General features: G+C 35.2%; 1 protein-coding gene across 1 annotated transcript in view; it reads left to right on the top strand.

Moving 5' to 3' along the window:
* The window catches only part of MARCHF9 (membrane associated ring-CH-type finger 9), a 568,484-nt gene extending 553,826 nt beyond the window's left edge, over positions 1-14,658 (top strand). Inside the window, exon 5 of the mRNA XM_053708210.1 lies at positions 13,704-14,658. Coding sequence (XP_053564185.1) covers positions 13,704-14,032 — 329 coding nt within the window. The 3' untranslated portion in view covers positions 14,033-14,658. The remainder of the gene's footprint in view (positions 1-13,703) is intronic.
* Positions 14,659-16,916: the final 2,258 nt, after the last annotated feature.

Genomic DNA, 16,916 nt, shown 5'->3' on the forward strand with positions numbered 1-16,916 from the left:
TAAAAAAGTGCTGTCCAGAGTACTGAAACCAAAAAAAAGCTTAGATGCCTTCTTTTTCAAATAAAGATAGCAAGAGAATGAAGAAAAATTGATAATAGGAGCAAATTAGAAAGCTGCTTAAAATTGCATGCTCTTTCAGAATTACAAAAGAAAAAATTTGGGTTCAGTGTCCCTTTAACCTCGTAGGTTTAGCTTTCAACTAAGAATAGCAAGAGAACAAAGCAAAATTGGTGATAAAAGTAAATTGGAAAGTTGTTTAAAATTACATTCCCTATTTAAATAATGTAAGTTTTTTTGGACTTTACTGTCCCTTTAAACAACTTTCCAATTAATTTCCATTATCTAAATGTGCATAATCTTTAATATTGAAGACACCATCTCCTACTGAGCATGTGCAAGATTCACAGGATAAAGTTTATGTGGGATGTCTTGATAAGTTAAAAGAAAAATTATGTGACATTCCCTTTTAATGCCGTTTCTGTTATCATGTGACGTTCTTTTTTGCTGCAGTTTCTATTAGCATGTGACGTTCTCTTTTGCTGCAGTTTCTATCATCATGTGACGTTCTCTTTTGCTGCAGTTTCTGTTATCTGCAGTTTCTGTTACCATGTGACGTTCTCTTTTGCTGCAGTTTCAATTATCATGTGATGTTCTGTTTAGCTGCAGTTTCTGTTATCATGTGACGTTCTCTTTTGCTGCAGTTTCAGTTAGCATGTGACGTTCTCTTTTGCTGCAGTTTCTATCATCATGTGACGTTCTCTTTTGCTGCAGTTTCTGTTATCTGCAGTTTCTGTTACCATGTGACGTTCTCTTTTGCTGCAGTTTCAATTATCATGTGATGTTCTGTTTAGCTGCAGTTTCTGTTATCATGTGACGTTCTCTTTTGCTGCAGTTTCAGTTATCATGTGAGGTTCTGTTTAGCTGTAGTTTCTGTTACCATGTGACGTTCTCTTTTGCTGCAGTTTCAGTTAGCATGTGACGTTCTCTTTTGCTGCAGTTTCTATCATCATGTGACGTTCTCTTTTGCTGCAGTTTCTGTTATCTGCAGTTTCTGTTACCATGTGACGTTCTCTTTTGCTGCAGTTTCAATTATCATGTGATGTTCTGTTTAGCTGCAGTTTCTGTTATCATGTGACGTTCTCTTTTGCTGCAGTTTCAGTTATCATGTGAGGTTCTGTTTAGCTGCAGTTTCTGTTATCATGTGACGTTCTCTTTTGCTGCAGTTTCAATTATCATGTGATGTTCTGTTTAGCTGCAGTTTCTGTTATCATGTGACGTTCTCTTTTGCTGCAGTTTCAATTATCATGTGATGTTCTGTTTAGCTGCAGTTTCTGTTATCATGTGACGTTCTCTTTTGATGCAGTTTCAATTATCATGTGATGTTCTGTTTAGCTGCAGTTTCTGTTATCATGTGACGTTCTCTTTTGCTGCAGTTTCAGTTATCATGTGAGGTTCTGTTTAGCTGTAGTTTCTGTTATCATGTGACATTCTCTTTTGCTGCAGTTTCAGTTATCATGTGAGGTTCTGTTTAGCTGTAGTTTCTGTTATCATGTGACATTCTCTTTTGCTGCAGTTTCAGTTATCATGTGAGGTTCTGTTTAGCTGTAGTTTACGTTATCATGCGACGTCCTCTTTTGCTGAAAAGTGAAGGTGATAAAACACCCAGGAGGTGGCGCACTAAAAATAACTAGTGGAAAAAAGGCAATTGTTAGAAATGTTTGTAATGTGAAAAAATGTTACCAAAAAAATGGTACAATATTATTTAACATGATAAAGTAATAAATTCTGGTGACAAATGTTAAATTGGTTAACCTTGTTAAATGACAGAAATAGTGCTCATGTTAAAGAAACAAAAATTCAATTGCTGAAATTTTTTTTCAATCCAAGTAGAAATGGAGTGTATCAAGCAGCTCCACTTGGGGGAATGATCTTCGTTCACCTCAATGATCTAGATTAGAAAGAAAATGGGCGCCTCATAGTGAAATCCATATGTGATATATAATAAAGAAGTTAAATGGTATAACTCACAATTTTTTCAGGCACTAGATAGTGCAAACAGGCAGGCTGACACTTGCAGTAGTCAGCTAACTGGATACTGAAAGTAATAGTAATAGTTTGTAAAGTTCTCTGTGCAAATAGCAGAGAACTTTACAAACCATTACTTCTCAATTGGTTTGCCTGCACCACATCTTCAGCCTGTTGTTTGATACTTGGATTCAAACTTCCCTGTGATCTTCCCTTTGACCTGAGAACTGGTCTCTACCTTGATACAGGATCAGTATCCAGTTAGCTGACTACTTCAAGTGTCAGCCTGCCTGTTTGCACTATCTAGTGCCTTCAAAAATTGTGAGTTATACTATTCACCTTCTTTATTATATATCACATATGGATTTCACTATGAGGCGCCCATTTTCTTTCTAATCTAGTTCTCTTTTGCTGCAGTTTCAGCTATTTTTTTTCTATAGTTTACGGTCATATAAAAGGTCAAAAAACACGTTTAGGCAAGTAAATCATAAAAAGCACTCTAAGATATTATGTTGACTACAGATTTTATTTATCCATTACCGCATGAATGTTATTTTGATAATTAACTTAGAACGTTATAAAAGGTCCTTACAACAAACATAAACCCAACATCTTAAAATTATATAAGAAACAATGCTGCTAGATTGTTGTCTTTGTACAAAGTTCAAACTTTTGGCAGTAGAATTATTTTCTGGTTAGCTGATTACTGCATCGCCTGATGAAATTTTAAATAGGCAGCCTTTGGGATACATGACTTGTGGCTGCACTTCCAGTAAAAAAAGTAGCAGTGTTATCTAGAGGATATTTTTGCCATTGGTTTTGTTTGTAAAGTCCAGAAGAACTCTTGAAGTACAATTTAAAGAAGCAGTGAGACAAGCATGTATAATACTTTACAGGTTAAATGTAGGGTGAACATATTGCCGCTTTAAAAAGGGACACATATTAAAAATACATACTGTATGTCAGGGCTGTTTAAAGAAATGTTTTGTATAAGAACCTTGACATATGTATTTTTCATATGTGTCTCTTTTTAAAGTGGCAATATGGTCACCCTAGTTAGATGGGGACATTCATTGTTATTGCAATTTATCAAAATGTTCTGGTAGGGTTATTCATTCAGATTGAAATATTATTGACCTTTTTCATCTTATCATCACACTTGGTGCATAGAAGCATAGTTTTGAGTAAAACTTTACACCATAATTCTAACAGTTAAAATGGTTCACAAATCAGGATTTCAGGGCAGTGGTCTTAATATCTTTATCAAGAATGATCATCTATATGCATTCTAAAGGGTGGTGTGAGTGGATGGGATACATGGGGTGAGCTACATTACATAATCTAATTTTGTTTAGTTTTATTATTAATATTATTATCATTATTTTATGTATGTATTTTTTGCACAGAGTTTCATTCCAGCATGGCTAACCATATTCTACATGCATTGTGGACCCAGTGGTAAGAAATTCTGAAACAGTGGCTTCTATGATATAATTGGGCTGGACACTATATAAACCTGAGAAATTAAGCCTAAATATCGCATCAAAATACATTTTTTTTGTCACAGCAGTGTTTTAACCATTGCGTAGTTCACCATTATATAGTGATAGTATAGAATTTTTGAGCCTTTAAGTAATAGCGGTTCTCTATGTTTGACTTCAAGAACCAAAGAAGTAATAATCAGGGATTTCATATAGATACCAGTGTTACTGCACATTAACGGTAATCTTAACCTTCCCTGACTGCAATGGCTCCGCTTGCAATACCCTTGCCCCCCAACCATTATCCTGATTGCAACTTCCCTTCACTACAATATACTACATTGTGCCCCAAATACAATTACTTTAACCAGTTGCCCCCAATCACAATCAATCCATCCCCACTATATGACAACCCAACTTAATTATTCCTAACTGATCCCCCCACACTATAGTACAAACCAACACCCATGTCCCCCCCACCAAAACCTCTAACACCCAGGAACCCCCCTCAACACTACAAGGGCCATTCCTCCAAGACCAAAGGCTACACTCTGAATACTAACCCTCTCTGTTTTCAGATTCTTTGAGGCAGAAGCAAAAGAGTATTTTTTCTTACTATGTGTGCCTGTTTTAACCAATTTAAACAATATCTTAATTGATTATTATAAGCCAGAATAGCAGTCAGAGTGTTCCCTTTCCACATTGAACCCTACTGGCATTTTGAAAACATATGTGAATGGTAATTTTAGTATATGTCAGGGGGTGTGTGCCCTTCTTGGTCTGAGAGTGCTGTCTAGCACAGTCCAGGCTATGAATATAGTCCATTATTAGGCATTTTGTATATATGTATAGACGATAAACTGGTTAGAGGAGCTATTTGATTTCAGGAAAATTAAATGTCTTCCTTTTTTTAATGTATTGTGTGTGAAGAAAATAAGATTTTCTTTCCAACAGTAGTTTCCTGAACTGCTTTAAACAGGTGACAAAAAGTAGCAAAAATTGTGTTAATGTATTCAGAAAATTCACTCACTCTGGGCTAGATAACAAGTGGAGCGATATTGCGCATAGCGATGGGCGAATATGTTTATATTCTAATTCGAATGTTAGAACGAATGTTATTGTAGAAATTCGATTTTCTTAATAGAATGTTGATAAGAACGAATATTCTTAAAAATTCTATTATCGAATGTTATTTACAGTTTTCGAATGTCACTTTCGAATTAGAATGTCACTTTCGAATTCGAATGTTACATTTATAAAACACAGTTGTAGACTAGAAATACTATTTCACATTCGAATGTGACATTCGAATTCAAATGTGACATTCGAATTCAAATGTGACATTCGAATTTGAATATTACATTTAAAAAACACAGTATTAGACTAGAAATGCTATTTCAAATTTGAATGTGACATCCAAATTGGAATGTAGAATTCAAATTCGAATATTACATTTATAAAACACAGTTGTATATTAGAAATACTATTTCGAATTTGAATGTGACATTTGAATTTGAATGTGACATTCGAATTCGAATATTACATATAAAAAACACAGTATTAGACTAGAAATACTATTTCAAATTTGAATGTGACATCCAAATTGGAATGTAGAATTCAAATTCGAATATTACATTTATTAAACACAGTTGTATACTAGAAATACTATTTCGAATTTGAATGTGACATTTGAATTAGAATGTGACATTCGAATTCGAATATTACATTTAAAAAACACAGTATTAGACTAAAAATACTATTTTGAATGTGACATTCAAATTTGAAAGTCACATTCTAATTCGAATATTACATTTCGAAATTGAATGAGTAGATAGCTAAACATTCTATTTTTCGAATTTTATTGAAAAATTCCAAAACGAAAATTCGAAAATAGAATGTTAGAATTTTATATAAACATTCAAAATTCAATTCTAACGAACAAATGTATCAAAATTTGTTTTAAATTTCGAATTTTTTAGAAACATTCGCCGAACCCTAATCACGCCCACGTTAACTTGCACTCATATTACAAATTGAAAGTAAGCACAAGCTAACCTAAATTTGCTCTTGTCGGGTTTGATTATACTTTCGATCCACTCAAATACTGTGTTTTTACTGTAAATATTTTACATTCCATTGATTCCAATATTCTTCACTTAGAAGAAAATGTTGTTTGTATTTTTAAATATTTATTTCTATATATACTGTTGTGCTCATACGTTTACATACTCTGGCAGAATTTATGATTTCTTGGCCATTTTTCAGGGAATATGAATGATAACACAAAAACTTTTCACTCATGGTTAGTGTTTGGCTGAAGCCATTTATTTTCAATCAACTGTTTACTCTTTTTAAATTATAATGACAACAGAAACTACCCAAATGACCCTGAACAAAAGTTTACATACCCTGGTGATTTTGGCCTGATAACATGCACACAAGTTGACACAAAGGGGTTTGAATGGCTATTAAAGGTAACCACCCTCACATGTGATCTGTTTGCTTGTAATTAATGTGTGTGTATAAAAGTGTAAGGCTTCTACCTCCAATACCTACATTCCACTATAAGCCCCTCCTTTCACCTGTATAAAGTCTGCATCCTGTGAACACATCTTTGCTTGATTATTTTGTATTATACTTCGTATTGCAACTTCCTGTGAGGAGTCTCTATACAAACTTCCGTTTATCACGGAATCAAGCTTTCTTGAGCTCAAACCGCACTTACACTTCGTTACATACTATGCTGTGTTTCAACCTTCATTTATCCTCTCCTTCCTGATCTACGGTTACCTGTCGGAGAAACCTGGTTCTCTGTAGCGGTTAACTTCCTTCAATTGCGGCTCTTCATTCACCTCAGCTTTTCCGTTTGTATACAATACCTGACTACGGAATCATCAGGACTTGATACAAGAGTTGTCAAATCAAACTGCAAGTATACTGTGAATTTGTTTGAATTAACCACTACTGTTTCTGATGTGTTATGCAAACTGCAAGTAAACTGCATGATATATCTGTGACTCAGCTTCAGCTAACCGCAACCCAAACTGTTTACATGTGTCACATATCACTGCAAGTAAACTGCTCGATATTATCTGTGACTCTGCCTGTGCTAAAACGCCACTAATAACTGTTTCCTTGTGTGTCTGAGCTTTACTATAAGAATATACACTTCTCCAAGCATTTCTTTGAACTGCCTTGTATATTTACCAATTCACTATTCACATTTTCTACTGAAGCTGAACATTTTTCCACTCTGAATAACCTCAAGAGAATTTGAAACATATATCTCTTTTCAGGTGTTATTCTGAATATTGAAATACTTCACTGTTGAATCAATTGCAATATTTATAGATCCCATTGTTTCCACATATAACTCTGGGTATTAAATCTTGCTACAAAATTAACAATTATGTACATATAACTGTCGCTAATCTAACTCTTACATAATAATGAAGCCTAAAAACATTCTGTGTTTAAAATGGATCCTAACGAGATCAATAATCAATTTGTAACTTTAAACCAGAAAATAGATTTTCTTGCAAGACGTCTGACAGAGGTTCAGGCCGAAAACACTGCTCTCAAGAGTTTGATTAAAGACATAATAACACCTAAATCAGCTGATATTCCAGAGCCTCATATAAATGCACCTCATATTTTTTCTGGGAAAAGGTCTGAATTTAGAGACTTTAAAAATGCGTGTTACCTTCTATTTTCAATTAAACCAAAGACATACCATACAGATAGGATTAGAGTGTTTATTACCATTTCGTATCTATCAGGTAAGCCTCGCATATGGGCTAACAGATTTTTTTAATTAAATTATCCCATACTAAATTCTTTGGATATGTTTTTTACCACCATGTCAAGTTTGTATGAAGGTACAAATAAACAACTAAATGCAGAAACTAAGCTACGTTCATTAAAGCAAGGAAAACGTAATATAGAAGAGTACATCACAGAGTTTCAAATGTGGTCTGCTGACTCCCAATGGAATGCAATAAGCCTAAAAAACCAATTCAGGTTAGGCTTATCTGAAAGCTTAAAAGATTAAATTTCAAGAGTAGATATGCCTGATACCTTAGAAGGACTGATAAAACTAGCTACTACTATAGACCGACGTCTCAGAGAGAGGAGACCAGAAAAACTATCCACTGAATCTATACATAAAAAAACCATATAAATTATTCATCTGAAAAAAATTCTTCTAGTCCTATTCCTATGGAGATTGGAGCTATAAAAAGCCCACTCAGTCAAGAGGAAAAGTTTAGAAGACGTATTGCAAACCTCTGTTTATATTGTGCCAACAAGGATCATACAGTCTCTCTATGTCCTATCTTAATGCGACAAAAGAAGGGTAAGACATCTGTATTAAACATTCTATCTGCAATCAAAAATCTTACTAATCTAACTATATCTTTATCATTGCAGTGGGATCAACACCAAATCACAAGTAAGGCCATAATAGACTCAGGAGCTTATGGTCTGTTCATCGATTCAGATTATGTCACTATCAATAAAATACCAAAAGTGTTAAAACCTATTCCCTTATATGTGAAAGTTATTGGTGGATCATTCATTCATAAGGGTCCAATCACCCATCATACCATACCACTTCAAATAACAACAGATATGGGGCATACTGAATATCTTACTGTTGATATAATACCAGCATCATTGCATACCATAATACTTGGTTATCCATGGTTAAGTAAACATAATCCTTCGATTAATTGGGCAAGTAACACCATTACTTACACTTCACAATATTGAAAAAAAAAAGTTATCCACACCATTCCATCTCAACCCTTCAAAATGTAATTCCTCCTGAATATCACGATTTATCTGAGATTTTTGATACCAAAGAAACTGAAGCGTTCCCTCCGAATAGGATTTACGATTGCCCCATAAATCTTGTTCCTTGTGCTCAAATTCCTTTTGGTAGAATCTTTCCTTTATCACAAACTGAACTCCAGTATTTGCGTGAGTGTCTTGATGAGAATTTAAAAAAAGGTTTTATTGTTCCTTCTACCTCACCAGCAGCTTCTGGCATCTTCTTTGTAAGAAGCAAAGATAAAACACTCAGACCAATCATTGACTACAGAGCTCTCAATTCAATAACAATAAAAAAACGATATCGGCTTCCACTCATCCCTGAGCTTCTTAAACGTCTAAATGGGGCATCTGTCTACATTAAACTAGACTTAAAATGTGCCTATAACCTAATCGGAATCAAGGAGGGGGATTAGTGGAAGACAGCTTTCAGAACAAGATATGGGTTATTTGAATATAATGCCTTTTGGCTTATGTAATACCCCTGCAACTTTCCAGCACTTTATTAATGATTTTTTCAGAGACCTCATTGATAATTGTGTAGTTATCTATCTGGATGACATCCTGGTTTATTCCAAAATCATACAGAAACATGTAAAGCACGTTTGTGGGTGTTAACACGTCCAAAAGACCATAGATTATTCGCTAAACTAGAAAAATGTTAATTCCACATACACAAAATTAAGTTTTTAGGTTATATCATAACTCCCGACAATGTACAAATGGACCCAGAAAAGGTTTCTGCAATAATCAATTGACCTAAATCCACTTCAGTTAAATCTCTACAGAGATGTATTGGTTTCTCAAATTTTTATCAACAATTTATTCTAAACTTCTCTACCTTGACAAGACCCCTAACTAGTATAACTAAGAAAAAAACAGAAATTCATCTGGACTCCAGAAGCTAAAGATTCATTCCATCAATCGAAACAAAGTTTCACAACAGCACCAATTCTTAAGATGCCCAAACATAATAAACAATTCATTGTTGAAGTCGATGCATCTGATTCAGGTATTGGAGCAGTCCTCTCTCAACATTGTGATTTAAACATCTAAGTTGCATCCCGTATCTTTTTATTCACAAAGATTGTTACCTGCAGAAAAGAATTACACAATTGGGGACAAGGAATTACTAACAATTAAATCTGCTTTAGAAAATTGGCGAAATCTTTTAGAGGGTGCTTTTTTTCCATTGAAAATCTATACTGATCATAGAAATTTAGAATTCCTTAAAAAGAGTAAAACTCTTTCATCACGCCAAGTCAGATGGGCTCAATTTTTTGATAGATTTGACTTTTCTATCACCTACAGACCTGGTAATCAAAATATCAAAGCTGATGCTCTCTCTTGTGTACATGATTCTCAGCCATCAGAAGAAGACTGTACTCATATAATTCCTCTCAGCAAGATAATAGGATATATCTCCCCATTAGAGAAACAGATTCTAAAGGCTACCACAACAGAACCTCTACCACAAAATTATGAGTTAGTAAAAGCCTCTTCTGGGCTGTATTATCATAAAAATAAATTGTATATACCTGAATCTTTCAGAGATATAATACTACAACAGTTTCATGACATCCCTCTCTCTGGGCATACTGGAATAAAGAAAACTACCGAATTGATTAGACAATTTTTCTGGTGGCCTCTAATGGATAAAACAATTACTGAATACGTTCATTCTTGTCAAACATGTGCAAGAAATAAATTAGAACGAAGATAACCATTTGGATATTTCAATCCTCTGCCTATCCCTGAGACTCCATGGTCTACAGTGTTGATGGACTTCATTGTTGAGTTACCGCATTCACAAAAATACAATACCATCCTAGTAGTCATTGACCATATTACAAGCCCATTTCATTCCTCTCAAACAATTACCAGCAGCGAAGGAAACAGCTATTGAATTTTTAAATCATGTAGTAAAACATCATGGATTACCCACCACGATTATTATTACCATGGATTGTGGAACACAATTCACTTCTGGAAAGCCTTATGCAAAACCTTAAAAATTGATTCCCGTTTGTCAACCTCCTACCATCCTCAGACAAACGGACTCACAGAGAGGGTGAATCAAATCTTAGAACAATACCTCAGATGGTATGTGTCACATCTTCAGGATGACTGGGTCACCTATTTAGCGATGGCAGAATTCTCTTATAATAATTCTTTCTCTAGTTCAACTAAAACCACACCGTTCTATGTAACATATGGGTATCATCCTAAAAGCATAACTATGTCAACTATAGAAGATAAATCTTCTGCTCTTGATTTCGCTTCCAATCTAAAAGAAGCCATGGATACTCTAAAAAGACAGTTGAAAGATGCCAAACTTAACCAAAAGCATTACTATGATTTAAGGCATAGACCTAGTCGAGAAAACAAAATAGGGGACTTTGGTTGGCCACTAAATACTTGAAATTAGATCTACCTTACAAAAAATTGGGTAATCAGTTTCTTGGACCTTTCCAGATTAAAAAGATTATAAACGAATCAGCTATGCTCTTGGATCTTTCATCAACTTATAAAATACCTTTAGTTTTTCATGTCTCTCTGCTTAAACCTTTTTAAAACTCATATACCGAATTCCCGTTTTAACAGCAACAGATACAAACCTCCTCCTTTACAAGTCACTGGTCACAAAGAATTTCTAGTCAAGGATATATTGGACTCACGCTTCAGGAGAAGGAAATTGGAATATCTCATCAGATGGAAGGGGTATGGTCCTGAGGAGGATTCTTGGGTATCTATCACTGATGTTCATCCACCTGAACTCCTCCGATGTTTCCATCTGCGCTATCCGCAGAAACCTCGCTGTGAATCCCCGGAGAGGATTCCTTGAGCAGGGGAATCTGTAAGGCTTCTACCTCCAATTCCTACATTCCACTATAAGCCCCTCCTTTCACCTGTATAAAGTCTGCATCCCGTTAACACATCTTTGCTTGATTATTTTGTCTTATACTTTGTATTGCAACTTCCTGTGAGGAGTCTCTATGCAAACTTCAGTTTACCACAGAATCAAGCTTTCTTTTGCTCATACCGCACTTACACTTTGTTACACTATGCTGTGTTTCAACCTTCACTTATCCTCTCCTTCCAGATCTACGGTTTCCTGTCAGAGAAACCTGGTTCTCTGTAGCGAATAACTTCCGTCAGTTGCGGATTTTCATTCACCTCAGAGTTATCAAATTAAACCGCAAGTATACTGTGACTTTGTTTGAACTAACCGCTACTGTTTCTGATGTGTTATGCAAACTGCAAGTAAACTGCATGATATATCTGTGACTCAGCTTCAGCTAACCGCAACCCAAACTGTTTACATGTGTCATATCACTGCAAGTAAACTGCTCAATATTATCTGTGACTCTGCCTGTGCTAAAACGCCACTAATAACAGTTCCCTTGTGTGTCTGAGCTTCACTATAAGAATATACACTTCACTAAGCATTTTTATGAACTGCCTTGTATATTTAAAGTGATAGCCAATTCACTATTCACATTTTCTACTGAAGCTGAACATTTACCACTCTGAATAACCTCGAGAATACGAAACATATATCTCTTTTCAGGTGTTATTCTGAATATTGAGATACTTCACTGTTGAATCAATTGCAATATTTATAGATCTCATTGTTTCCACATATAACTCTGGGTATTAAATCTTGCTACAAAACTAACTATTATGTACATATAACTGTCGCTAATCTAACTCTTACAAAAAGGTCAATGAGTTTCTGGACTCCTGACAGACCCTTGCATCTTTCATCCAGTGCTGCACTGACATTTCTGGATTCTGAGTCATAAAGCTAAAGAATTGTCAAAGGATCTGCGGGAAAAGGATGTGCTTTTCACACAGAAACTCTCTGATTACACTGTTTCCAATGCAGCAAAGGATTCTGGGTGAGATATGCAAATGAGGTTCACAATGACTCACTTTTTTACTTCTAGCCTGCTTTTTAAGGCAGACTTCCCTTTATACCATAGCATCGCCACACCCTAGCTAAGCTTAGAAGCTGTGTAATGCGTTGATGCTATGGCGTAAAAGGGAGTCTGCCTTAAAAAGCAGGTTAGAAGTAAAAAAGAATCCTTTGCTGCATTGGAAACCGTGTAATCAGAGAGTTTCTGTGTGAAAAGCAAGTCTTCTGACTTGTCTAGATTTGTAAATAGTTTACACAATGAGTTATTTTCTCTACATTTTGGATTTAGTGGAGGATTTTAAACTCACTTTTTGCCTCCCCATATTTTAAATTGCTGTTGTATATATATACATATATATAAAATCATCTATCTATATATATATATATATATGTATGTATAAATATATATTTGTGCAAAAAAATCAAATATATGTAAAATGTACATATTTTCATGTACAGTTTGCGTGCGAGTAGAGTGTTTTCTTGCTCCATTGACTTCTATGGGGGAATAGGTTATTGCACATGCAGTATTCTAAGTTCGGGTTATCACTTGAGCAAAAACAATTTACTTTCAACTCAAACGCAAAATGATTTCTTCTAGCGTAGTTAACACTTGAGCGGGAGTGTTAAACAGGGCTCCACTTCTAATCTAGCCCATTATGGACTAGCTTTATTAGTTTGCAAACAGACAGGGTAAACTTGTCCGCAATTCTTTACAAATTGTGGGGCACATTTGTTACCCAAATGAATGCTTGGGCAATGCCACCCCTACCCTTGCGCAACCAATTGTGTTTTATGGCTTGGGTGATTAACCAGTCCTACTCCCATGGAATTGGTGAGAGTTTCATCCGCCAACTCTAAGTTTGCGGAAAGGGTTTATGAAGCAGTGGCTTAAACCACTGCTTCATCGATATCAGTTGCAGGCTCAAATAAGCGAGTCTGCCGCCGATCAGGACTTTCAGCAAGTGATAAACCTAGCCTTAAATATAATTTAAATTCCTTAGCTCTTCTTTCTGTTTGTAACATTTATCAATTGTAACACAATAAATGTATATAGGATTCATAGTATAGGCTAATGAAAATGCCATATAATCTGATTGTACTGTGCCTTGCTATCCTATACATTATTGTATATCAACAATTTAATGATTGAAGATGAACATCAAATTAAACATTATTAAAACAAGCTTAATGAAGGAGCTTGTGGCTCATTAATTTGCCTTTTCATACAAACTGTAGATCTATAATAAAAATGAAGATGTGTGTTGTATGTAAAAAATGTTAATATATTTAGTGCATTATGTGTATCTTTGACATCTACCTTGGCTGGTTTGAAGTAATATGTAAAATGCTTTTTTTATAACTTAATATATTAGATTGTTTTTATTGTTCGTGTGTTTATCCATGCTTTAGTAACCATTTATTTTTCTTATTTTATACTGAAACAGGTTTGATAATCCATGAAGGATCTTCTGTTTATCGTATTTTCAAGAGGTGGCAAGCAGTAAATCAGCAATGGAAAGTTCTGAACTATGACAAAACCAAGGACCTTGGAGAACCTTTAAATGGGACTACAAAGCTTGGGGGAAGGAATTCACGGACGAACCATTCCTCTCTCAATGACAGAGGCCCTGGTCGGAGCCAGAGAGTTAGGACTATTTTAAACCATCACTGTGGTTATACGATTCTACACATCCTCAGCCACCTGCGGCCTAATGAACATCGAAATAGTTCAAACTCAAACAGAGAGGTGGTGATGAGAGTGACAACTGTATGAGGAAATTTATAAGTTATCTTCAACAAGTTATTACCGACACCATTGTGGCAATGATGTCAAAAGGGAAAAGCAAAGATTGTTTTGATGAAGGAAACAATCAAGTTTAGTTCCTTAATTTCTCTTTGAGTAGGCCTTCCAGTGCATTCTGGCCAACTTTGTTAATATAGAGAAAGTCCTGGTTTTTATTTTTCCAAGGCATTGGGTCCTCTTTTGTCACTTGATAATTTCCCATGCGTCTATTCAGCTATGAAGCAGCCCAGCCTACAGAAGAGATGAAAACTAGGGCTCCCTCAGTCAAAATGTAATGTTTCCAATAAAATTCCACTTGAACCATGAATTTCTGAGCGAATTGAAAGCACAAGTCAGCTCTTTAAAACAAAAAGTAACAGACACCAACTCTAAATTTTTTTTACCTCAGCTTTAAACAACAAAGTCAAAATAAACCATAACGAAAGCATATTAAAATAGCACCGAATACAATTCTTTTAAAAGCAGTCCCTCTTGCCAGAATTGCATAAGCAAAATATTCAATGTTTAATAGAAAAATGACTGACACGGTTTAGATCTTTCTAAGTGATGAAAAGGTGCAATAAAACATATTTTTACGGCAAATGGGATAATTGCAATAAGGCGCTTGTACTTTCCCTTATTTTACATTTTTTGCATGTGTAAATGTACATTTTTCCCTCCTTTCTCCCTGCGGGAGGATAAAAAAAATAATATTTATATGCAATTAGTCTCAAATTACATTTCTTTCTTTTTTTTTTTTTCTTTCTTTTTTTTTTTGGTTATTCAAGTTCTGGGATGTAAAATTAAAGTTATCAGGTTTTCCCTTTAATTTCTGCAGTTGTATGGAAGTGTATGTTATCTCAATACCCGTATTTCATAATCATTCGGAGGAACACAAACTTTCAGCGTACAACATTCTTCAGGGCATATGTACCGGGTTCAATTTTGATACTCTGTGGGGTTATGTATATTGCTTTACATTTTGTAGTCCACTATTTGTATTATATATTTTGGGTGCATTTATAGGTGGAAACCTATCAAGCGTTGTGCCTACTGGTATTACCAACTATTCCAAAGAAACCTATACTTAACCTGATATGGTAGGCTAGCAACTTTTATACATATATTGATGCTAAAACATTTGAGCAAATTGAATATTTTATACATTTTTATAGCAGAATCATTGATACAAATGCCCTTCAAATCCCTTTAATGCCCAATTGGAAAACCTCCTGGCGAAACATTTCTGCTGCTGGTATATAAAGCATGAAAGATTTATCCTAAAAACACTATATGAAGGTTCTTATATGGGTATAACTCTAAAACAAAATCCATGTTATGGCCCAGAAAGAACATAAAAATGATTATGGCAAGATTTTTTGAAACAATTCCTTTAATAACATGTGGGATTTCAAAGCTATTTTTTAGGTTTGCTTCAAATTCAGTGACGTTTATGTTTTATGTTTGTGACTCATAATGGTCATTAATTAGAATTTAGAACAAAAGCTTTAGTTAGTAGTCAAAATGAACCTTTCATGGTATATTTTTATGCATTACACCCATGGTTTTTGGTATAGCAAAATGGGACAAAACTCTTACAAAACTCTCCTTCAAATCTTCAGTTTACAATAAACTAAAACTGTTCTGTCACTAAGCACATTTTTACATTTTAATGTTTGTTTTGAAAGTTGAAACTGTATAATGCCTTGCTAACATTATTTTTAGATTTATGGTTTATTTGTCTCACTGTCAGTGTGATGGCACATGCCAGTTCATCATTGCTGAACTTTTGTCAGTTCATTACGTATTTATACACCTTTGAGTCCTCCCCAACCTTTTGCTCCAGCCATATACACTTTGCTGTGCAAGATCAGTGCACAGACATTTCAAGGCTGAGGACGCATGATCTTCACAGGACTACTTTTAACTTTTTAACTTGCAGCCTATGGTTGAGGTTTCATTGGTGGTGTTAACGTTTTTTTACAAATGCACAAACATTTTGTAAGGTGATGTGCGTGACTCCTGCCCAATTTACATGTAACATTCAACAGAGGAAATTTAGCATTTCTGAGTATGTTGCATAGCAACTCTAACAAGATGGTGTGAAAGGCTGGTTTCACACTTGCGCCCCTCACCTGTGATGGACTCAAACACAATAGGCATACACATATATTCCTTTCAAAAGGTGGTGAGAGTCCACAAGCAGTAACATTAAAATTCCACCCACTAGGAGAAGGCAAAACATACCCAATATGCTAAGAGCTTTTAATCTCCCCCACTTCCCTGATCACCCCAGTCTTATTTTTTTGCCTCCACAGAAGAAAGTAAAAATTTGAAATGCTTCAGATTCTTCGTTGATAGGGGTTCTTAGACTGATATGAGACCTATTATCCCCTTGAGAAATGGGAATAGGACAGAGGGGTGTATAGGAGCACCATAGGCAGTGGAAGTAATTCTCTCTTTGGAGGTTTGTCACTAGTCTGCCACAGGTGTTGCTGGGATTTATCTTGCAGCCTATTCCTGTTGGCCTTGTCGGTGTACTCCTTAATCAGATCCTAGGTCATTGTCATCTATCTAGGATGGGCTATTCTACTAGAATCAGGTCTCCTGCAGCTAGGTAACCACAGTAGAGTGAATGCTGCGAGGCAAGTACACAGCAGCATTCATACAGCTCACAGGCTATTAGTAGGTACATTTTGATAAGTACATCATAGCCAACCTAACAAAGACTTTATTCACAGAGAGGGGGCACAGGAGATACACTTTTATTTATACACTAATGATATTTAAGAAAGACTCAGACACAGAATAATAAACACCGTTCACTTGGGAGTTCTTTGGAGAATTTTCTTCAGCCCTTGCAGACTGATTATTT

The sequence above is a fragment of the Bombina bombina genome, chromosome 3 (genome assembly GCF_027579735.1).
Source record: "Bombina bombina isolate aBomBom1 chromosome 3, aBomBom1.pri, whole genome shotgun sequence".
Lineage (NCBI taxonomy): Eukaryota > Metazoa > Chordata > Amphibia > Anura > Bombinatoridae > Bombina > Bombina bombina.